This window comes from Apostichopus japonicus, chromosome 6 (genome assembly GCF_037975245.1).
Source record: "Apostichopus japonicus isolate 1M-3 chromosome 6, ASM3797524v1, whole genome shotgun sequence".
NCBI classification, from domain to species: Eukaryota; Metazoa; Echinodermata; class Holothuroidea; order Aspidochirotida; family Stichopodidae; genus Apostichopus; species Apostichopus japonicus.
Window position 1 is genome coordinate 13,949,927 of NC_092566.1, and position 9,443 is coordinate 13,959,369.

Genomic DNA, 9,443 nt, shown 5'->3' on the forward strand with positions numbered 1-9,443 from the left:
ATCGTCTGGGGAAGATCCCAAAGTCCTCCCGGTTTTCTGCCCCGCCATTTTTGATGTATTCCTTTTCAAAGTTTCTTCACCCGATATCATAGGCGTACGAGGCGGGGGGGGGGGGCAGGGGGCAGACTGCAGACTCCCCCCCCCAAATTTCCTAGAGGACAAGAAATTCGGGCAAAAGTCCTGAAAAATTCGGGCAGCCTAAGAGGAGAAAAAAATATATATATAAATATGTAGTAGCTTGCCCGAATCTTTTTCATATTTTTGCCCGAAAATTCCGTGGAGAGCGTTCTGTGTTATTTGTTTTGTGACATTAATATTAATATAGGCCTAATGATTTTCTTTATTTAGCATCATGATGCCCGAATATTTCCGTGTAACACCACCGTAAGCGCAGCTCATCTGGGCTACCACGCTTTTTGCACTATCGCCCAAAATTATTAACAGGGAACGCCGCTCACACTCGTGGTGACAAGCATGCATGGAGATTAGCAGTCTCTGAAGTGAAAAAACTGCAGTAAACATTTTTCTAACTAGTCAACTGTATACCTGGATATCCCAGACATGAGTGTATATAAGAAACATTTTCTATTTCTTGGATGGTGGGGGGGGGGGGGGGAGTGCCTACAAGCCTAAAAGTACAGGTTTATCATATTCTTTGTCATTTTTTATACTTTTTTTTGTGAGACAAATTGCAGTCTCACCCGACACAGTGACATTTTCCCGCCTACAATGTATGAACAATGTATGTTTTTCTGGGGGTAGCTGAGTACTGTGTTAAAATAATATATACCGTAACTAAATAGGAGTTAAAAAATATACTGTCCTAGTTTTCCCCGTCAAAGTGATGTTACCATTTTTTCTTCTTCTAATTTACCAAATTTTTGGGGAAGTGTAAATTTCTAAACGTGAGATTATAAAATAAAGAATGTTTAGATGCAACTTGCAAGGCCTCAGAAGTGCCATTTCCGGCAATCTGAGAGGCATATTTTGCCAAAAAATTCTTGTACGCTACGCGCCAACCGATGGTGGCGCTCCGCTTAGATAGTGTCACGGGAAATTTCGGGCACAAAAGTTTCTGCCCCCCCAAACCGAAATGGTCCCGTACGCCTATGCCCGATATCGTCAGTTTCAAATACATTTTGGCTTTTCTTTTCATTGTTTCATTAAATTGCAGTGGTGCTCTGGCACTAGCGTGAATAAAAGTTATATGATATATGTTAAATTAGGTGTTCATCACTGTTCCCACGGAACTCCACGATCGTCTAAACACACTCACTGCTCATAGGAACATCGTAAACAAAACCGACATGGAGCAAGTCTACGCCAGCTGAAGCTTTACTTAGTTGCTAGGTGACAAGAGGGTCAGTAGTGTACATGTGTACGCTTCACTATTATGTGAGCAGAGACAACATAACAAACAACTGCAATTCTTTAGTAGTTACAATTGTGAACGTCCGACCAAAAAATTGTTGTTAGCGTGAGAGAATACACCATATGGGTTACACATTTGCTGACCAAGCCCAATGTTAACCTATAAAACTTCCTCAGGTACTGTTAACAGTTTTAATTTTTGCAAGCGTACTTGGATTGGAGAAAGGCGTACTAAGAGTAAGATTCGAGCATATTGAAATGTTACTTGTTAGTCTAGCCTAGCAAGTAGAATTGCAATACATGCCTAAAATGCCAGTTTTAGGCTTAGGCTAGATCTACTACTCTAGGTCCAACGTAGGCCTAGGCTAGGAATTAGCGTAACTTACTCCTAGGCAGCAGTATCCAACTTGGTGAAAAGCCTGGTGCGGCACTAGGCCTGTCCCCAGATAAAACTAGGCCTACCCTAGTGTACATTAGCGGGTGAGGAAAATCAAGGAACCTGGTTAGTACGGTAGGCGTATATGAGAAACTTTGAATTCTGTTTTATTTTACTTAGTTCGAACTCTTAGTGAATTAGGTGTGATGGTATGAATTTACCGTTTACTTCCATACTACTATAGGTAGGGTACAAATATATACAATCCTTATCGCGAGCCAAATATTAAATTGTTAGCCTAGGGTCAACAAAAATTTCTTATACTTATAATTTCTTATACCGGTGCTGTGGCTGAGTGGATAAAGGTGGTAGCATTTGAAGCAACGCTTAGCAATCGGGAGGGTCCAGGCTATAGATAGCGGGCCGGGTCATACTAAGATGGGTGTTTCATCCAAGAGCAATCTATGGTTTTCCCATCATAAATGACTTTCTAAGTTGAAAAGAATTCAAATTTGAGTTAAAATGTTGAATTGGAAGCCACCCGACGTTTAAGTTGTAATCCATTAGCCCTTGCCGGTTTCTCCCACATTTGTGGTCACTTGAGCGTCGTAAAAATAACTGCTGATAATTATGATTACTATATTATATATAAAGCTGAAAATGTAATTTTAGCTTTTGTTCTACTTACAGATAAATTTCTACGCTAACATCAGTGGACGTTCATTACAATGAAAAGAGTGCCTGGATAATTACTTTGTGAGACCAGAACCTCAGAGAAATTACAATAAAAAAATTAACATTTTTAAATAACTATAATTAGGATTCTACAAGAAAAGTGTTTGCAACATTACTACAATGTCAACTGACAAAGGAGGCAAGAATGACATGGAGAGGATTGGACTCTTCCAAGAAATGGGCTATGTGACTATTGGAGACAAGTACACCACCCCAGGAAGCAGTAAGTGTTTTTTACCCTGCCTCTATGTTGAATGGCACTATATGTTAAATAGTGTATATACCCTACTGTAAGTACTAAATTTATGTACACCCTTGAGTAAGACTATAAGATAGCTAATCCAGTTTGCCATTAATATGCATTGGAAGTGTAAGTCAACATGAGTCATTTAGCATACTCTGAACCTCTATAAGCATATTAAAACAAACATGTTATCACACAGAGGAATGGTTTTGAAAATCGTTGAGATGCCCATTGAAACAAGATACAATTCCTATCAGTGCACAAACTATTCCTTAACTTTGCAAGTTTTTTATTTTTTTTTGTATGCGCTATGCAATAGAATTCATTCTGACTAGTGTCCACCATGGTCATGATTGGGTTCAAGTAATTCTTACTCTATTCATGGTTTTACAATCTGAAGCATTGAAAGAGTTTAACAGTTGACCTGAAGTTTGACAGAAGTACTGTATGTTGTATTCATGATTTTCTGATATTCTTCTTATTTCTTGGATATTTTCATTACATTATAACTGGGCATGATAATTTGTACACAAAAAAGTTTAATTACAGGAGCATAGTGGACAGTGGGTTATTATAACTTTTTTTGTTGTTGATGTGTCTAGTTTCATTGTCTTTTGCTTGTCTCAGAGCCTTTCAATGAATCAGCCCATAAAGCAAAGCAGATGCTCCCAGGTGGGAGTAAAACCATCACTGCTCTACAAGGAGGATATTTTGATGAAAAATTTGCTCGTGTCATGGAAGGAGAAGCGTACACTGATCCTGTTAAGAGGAGAAGACAAGAAAGACTGAAAGGATCAAAGAAAAACATTGGGACAGCTTTCTTGCCAAGTAGTGGAGACAAGAAACCGTAAGTAAAAGCAATTGATATCTTATAACCGGGTATAGAATAGCTTTTCAAATTACTTTGGAATTTTCTTGAATACCAGTGCCTTTGGTCATGACTGACAGATCCTAAAAGCCAGTTACACCACCGTGTACAGCTAAGATAAACATGATGAGAGAAACATATTTACTGTTTACTTCCTAATAATGTCACTCAATTTTAATGAGTCAAAATCATCAAAATAGCTATATAATTAAATAGGCTACTCTTTCTTGTGTTCTTTTTTTATTGTGTTGCTGTTATTTTGAATGCAGTTCCGGTCTCGGTAACCACTATGGCACGATAGGAGGCCCTGTAGGGGCATTCAGTCCAGCCAGCAGACCGGGTAAAGGTTACAAATCACCTGGACGAAATGTCATCACCAATCCATCAAAGAAAGGAACGGGTTACGGGTAAGATAGCTGGCTGTTTGTTAATTTATAAAGAATTCAGTTTGATAGATTGGAAGTTATAGCCAGAAAAGCTGTATCTACAGTGTTAGTGATATAGTTGAAAATTGATAACTGCATACCTACACTTGACATTATTAGGGTATATTAGAACTGTCAACCTTTTTCAGTTGAAACAGTGCCTGGGTAATACAGAAGTGATATTTGGCAGCATCCTTCAATTCCCTACTGTTATATTAATGGGACATGGCTTTAATTACCTTAAGACAATAAATTTGACGTTCATTTTACATACTCAAGAGCTCTTTTCTGAATTGAATTAAGTAAATTGATTTTACAAGTCACTGCTATGCAATTTGTTGACACTATTAGGTTCTATTAAAACTGCTGATCTTATCAGCTGATACAGCGCCTAGGTAATAGTAACATTCGGCAGTGTCCTTCAATTCCCTAATGTTTATATTTATGGGAGATGGCTGTAATTACAATCAGACAATAATTTTGACTTTCATTTAACATACTCAATAGCTCCTCTTTCTCTGACTTGAATCAAGTGAGTTGATTTGCAAGTCACTGTGTATTTGTTGAATTGAATTCTTCTTACATCAGTGGGAAGTAATATTGTCTAACCTTTTCTTCATCTCTTACAGGTATCCTAATTTATTGATAGGAAAGCAGTATACTTATTCAACAAACCCATATGACAAAGGAAAGGAATTAAGAAGGGTGAGTGTTTCATTTTGTTTTTGTTTCACTTCATTGGAGTGCTATGGCTGATTGGTAGCACTAGAAACAATGAAGCCTAGCATCTGGGAGTTTGTGGATAATATCCCTTCCTGGCCAAAGTAAGGTGGGTTTTCTGTCTAGGAGAAAATCACGGTTTTCCCATTTCGAAATGGTCTTCCAAATTGTAAAAACATCCAAACTGAGCTTAAACTGCTAAATTGGATAACAAGCTGATGTGAAGTGTAAGAAATATTCCATTTGGATTCTCCGACATGCACATCTAGATGCGCACAGGTCCTAAAATAACTGTAGTCCCAGACGGATTATTATTAATATTAATATTATCATTAATATAAAAGTATAATAAAAATAACTGGTTTCTAGGCTGATTATTATTGTCTGCAGATTCAATACACTGGTCTGTATGAACTATTTACAGTGTATGTAGAATAGATTAGGGTTTGATGATGAGAAAGATTATAAAGTAAACATGTATGTAAACCTTGTTTGAAATGTTTCACAGGAAACTAATTGATTTTAAAATTGACAGACTAGATGGCTATCATCATTTATTTTATCTTTTCAATCTTCTCCTCTTATCCCTGATTTAGAAAGAGCATCAGGCCAGTCGGAGTGCTATGAAAGGAGGTGCTTTTAAGCTAAATATGCATCCACGATCATATTTCGATTCAAATCCATACTACGCTGACAAATCTCTTCCGCCAATCAAGAGAAATGCTAGTCCAAAACGAGATGTCAAACCTTTCAGACCAAGTCATCCAGCTAAGATTGTGAGTATTCTTGCATATCTATGTTGAGATTTTTGTAATACAGTAGTTTGTTTGTTAAATTAAAAGTGTGGGCTGTTACAGTGATGATTCAGTTGCAAGATAGTCAAGCAATTTGAAGGGAAAATGTTAACAAGCAATTCACCAGTTTTTTTTGAGGAAATGCATATTCCAGTGTTTACTGCAAGAAATTAACTTTTTAATCTCAAATGCATTTCATAAATATTAATATGTCATTTGTGAGATTATAAAAGAAATTATACAACATTTAGTCAAGCTCAAATTTTTTCATTTGAATAAAATAAGTCCTCCCTTTTCTGTCTACAAGCATAGCTTTTGATAACTGTTAACCTATTTGTCACATGTGTATGTTAGGATTACATTACAGTAGAACAACGTTTAGTGAAACCCAAACTTTTACATTTGAATATATTTAATAGATACTCAGATTAAGAATTGGTTCCTCATTCTCACTACTAGCATATCTATTGATGAGTACTAGCCTTTAGGTCACATGAATATTATTTCTTGAAGTATTTGTATTCTGTTCTCTTAGTATGTTCACATAGTATGATCACTTAGTATCATATAGAATGATTTCTTATATGGTAACAGTATACACCAGCCACTTTGAGGAATAATTTTGTTTAGCAGTTGTGAAGGCTCTATACAAAATTCTATGGTGCCTTTGTACAAATGTTGTTATACATTTTTGCACCTGTGTAGTAATTTGCCAGTTTTGCAAAGTATTTTGCAATTCAATACTGGATGAATTTTTTCCCTGAACTTATAAATTTTTCCTATGTGTATAAAAGGTGTACTTGCAAAAGTAAATATTGAAAATGCTGTTTTCTTCTTTTTCTTTAGATCGGTGGATCTAAGGCAGGTACATTTGATCCTTATCCATCACATTCGAATGATCCGTACAAACCCAAGATTGCTAAAGGACCGAAAGCAATGAACAGCAGTGGAAAGATCTTCACACCTTCTCCTGGACCAAAGAGTGCACCAACATCGTCTATCGTTAACCAGAATGTATTCAGGTAAGAACAATTTTATTTTTTCCAAATAATCATCAAAATCAAGCATTATTCCAGCTAAACAGTACTAGCCTGCATTATGCTAGAATGGTCATTGGCAGTTATGGCCATGAAATGTAGAACAAACTTATGAAGAGACAAGGACTATTGTAAGAATTTCATTGAACATTTAATGTTCTTGCAAGCATAAGTCAACAAATTGGGGATTGTAGAATAAAATAATGAATATATGTCGTCTGTAGTAAACCAGAATGTATTCTGGTAAGCTTTTGGTACTGGAAGATTTTAATTACCAAATTACCATCAAAATGGGGCAGTATTTTCTATTACAGTGAAATTAGCTATCTGCATTATTCTTTAGAAACAGAATGTTCATATGCAGTAATGGTTAAGTAATGTGGAACTTAAAATTTATTTAGAGAAAAGGACTATTGCAAGAGTTTCATTTAACTTTTAAGATACCTCTCACAAAGATAAGTCAACAAATTGGGGATTGTAGAATAAACAATGAACATGCCAAGAATATATTTCAGGAGTCTATGGTCACCACTGCATGTACTTACTGGGCTTTCACCCATGGTTGTATAATTAGAAGCATTACAGTTAGAGCAACAGAAAATAATGTTGCAGCTGTATTAGATCGCTTTATTCTATGTACATTTTCTTAGCTGGTGGGATAGTGGTTTATGTGAATACCATGTTTCAAATGATGGACAGCCTAAACTCCCCTCTCTTTCACTGCAATCCAATTCGATATTTAACGAATGCAATTTTCATCACTCAAATTGTTCTTTACAAATTCAGCAATGCTCTCCCCTGTCATTGTAGTTAATCACCCATTGTCTAATAGTGTTGTTATGAGAAATCACATACTTTTACTACATGCTTTAACCTTTACAAATGCATTTTTCATCACTCAAATTGTTCTTTACAAATTCAGCAATGCTCTCCCCTGTCATTGTAGTTAATCACCCATTGTCTAACAGTGTCGTTATGAGAAATCACATAGTTTTACTACATGCTTTAACCTTTTATCTATCTAGCATATGACGTATATACTGGCATGATGATATCGTATCATATTTCATCTCCTTACAGATCTATCAATAGCACAAACTTCAGAACATTCGGAACAACGTTAGCGTGAGCAAGTCGTCGGTTGATATTGATTGGTTTTTATAACTAAAACCAAAAGAGGGTGAAGAAAAGTGGAGAAGAGATACTACTTGAAGTCACTGAGATATAAATATACTATCAGTATCAGTATGAAATAGGTATTCAACTTCAAAGCAGCAATAAAATCATGCCTCCTTTTTTGGACTTGAAATCTTACTTATCATTTTGTTTGTAATAACTTTGAATATGCCAAAAAGTCAGAGGCAAACGAATGTTATTAAGTGTTAGAAATTGGCCTTCAAATCTTGAGGAAGATTTGATCGGAGTCATATAGCAAAAACCAAGGAAGAGAAGTGAAAATAAATCCCTGGAAATCAAACTTTTTGCTTGGTGACCCCAGTTTTCACCTTCATCATCTTGGTGACCCTCAAGTGGCAGATATAGCGGCATGGGAAGGGGTTCAGGGGGGGCGGAGGTATTCACCCTCCTTCCCCCCACCACTCCCACCCCCTTTATGAAATTTTATAAGATGAAGGGTGCTTATTGGTAAAATGGTGACTATTTTGCAACCGTCTTTTGAAGTAATTTCTGTTCAAAGTTCTTCCACTATCATTTTCCACAAGTATCGGCTGTATTTCTTCCAAATTTTTTTGTCGATCCTCAAAAAGGACCGTGACAGCCCCTTTAGAATGCCTGGGACATTAAATTATGAACGGTGTTGTAAGTGAAGGTGTCTTATACTGATCGCAGTTTAAGAAATTGGAACCATGTTCGTTGTGATTCTGTAAATATTAACAGCTACCAACATATGATATTCATTATTTGATAGAATTAAAAGCTCTGGTGCTTGTCAACATTTAGGTCCATACAATATGATGAAAACTTGACAGATAAGGTTACTTGTAGCAGGTTTACTGTAACTGTACAATGCTTGACAGAGTTATAGAACTACAAGTGGGTCATTTTGAATGAAATCATTGACTAATTTTGATTTATTTTTTTCCATTGTCAATTTATCAGGAGAAAAAAAGGTGATGTCTTCCATTACTTCCAACTAATCCTTACTGTCAAGACTCTAGAAAATAGTTAATATATATAGCTCAGGAAAGAAGGTCACGATTATTATCATAAATTATCGTAATTATTTTAATCTCCATACAAATGGTGCTGATGGTGTGTTAGAAGTCTCACTGTGTAGAATCAATATTATACATGTGTCCTATGCACAAAGACTCAAAAATTAGTTTGAAGTTATGATAAGGAATTTGTTTTCTTACTTTGGTAGAAGATCCATTTTCAGCTTGTCTTCCAAGCACACAGGTAGATGCTGGCAGAATATTTCCACTTTGGAGGACTCTGTTAAGTCTGAGTAATTTCATCACAGAACAACAAACTCAGGACTATTGCTGGTGGAAGAGTTTATTTGAAAACAACTCTGTATTTGAAAACAGCTGAGTATATGAAACTAGCTGTGTATATATACCCTATAACATACACATCAGTGAATTGTGATTAAGCACAATACTCTCTGTCTACAGCAAGGTCAAAATATAATCCAATAGGTCCAGTCATTGTTGGGTTTTGGAAGCATTTCTGAAGGAAACTAGGGTAGTGATGCACCAGCATAAAGCTTGCAGAGCTATATGCCTGAACAAGTTTGTAAATAGAGTAACAATAACCAGTACAAGTTGACCAGGTCAACTTTAATTGCCCTGGCAGAATAGAAAAGGTCATTGTTCTTTTGCATAGTCTTCCTAAATGATATGTCCTTCAAC

General features: G+C 36.1%; 1 protein-coding gene across 1 annotated transcript; it reads left to right on the forward strand.

The window, feature by feature from the left end:
• The first annotated feature begins 1,384 nt into the window (after window positions 1-1,384).
• Window positions 1,385-8,179, forward strand: LOC139969048 (cilia-and flagella-associated protein 96-like). Its single transcript, XM_071973785.1, has 8 exons — window positions 1,385-1,548; window positions 2,438-2,705; window positions 3,354-3,573; window positions 3,864-4,001; window positions 4,649-4,724; window positions 5,336-5,515; window positions 6,380-6,555; window positions 7,651-8,179. Exons 2-8 carry the CDS (start codon window positions 2,603-2,605, stop codon window positions 7,697-7,699), a joined length of 942 nt encoding a protein of 313 aa, XP_071829886.1. The 5' UTR covers window positions 1,385-1,548; window positions 2,438-2,602; the 3' UTR covers window positions 7,700-8,179.
• The last annotated feature ends 1,264 nt before the right edge of the window (window positions 8,180-9,443 follow it).

Bases quoted from the DNA above. Each gene is read 5' to 3' on its own strand.
- LOC139969048 (XM_071973785.1), top strand. From the start codon at position 2,603: ATGTCAACTGACAAAGGAGGCAAGAATGACATGGAGAGGATTGGACTC. The intron at 2,706-3,353 runs GTAAGTGTTTTT...TGCTTGTCTCAG, and splicing joins GTACACCACCCCAGGAAGCA to AGCCTTTCAATGAATCAGCC. The intron at 4,725-5,335 runs GTGAGTGTTTCA...TCCCTGATTTAG, and splicing joins AAGGAAAGGAATTAAGAAGG to AAAGAGCATCAGGCCAGTCG.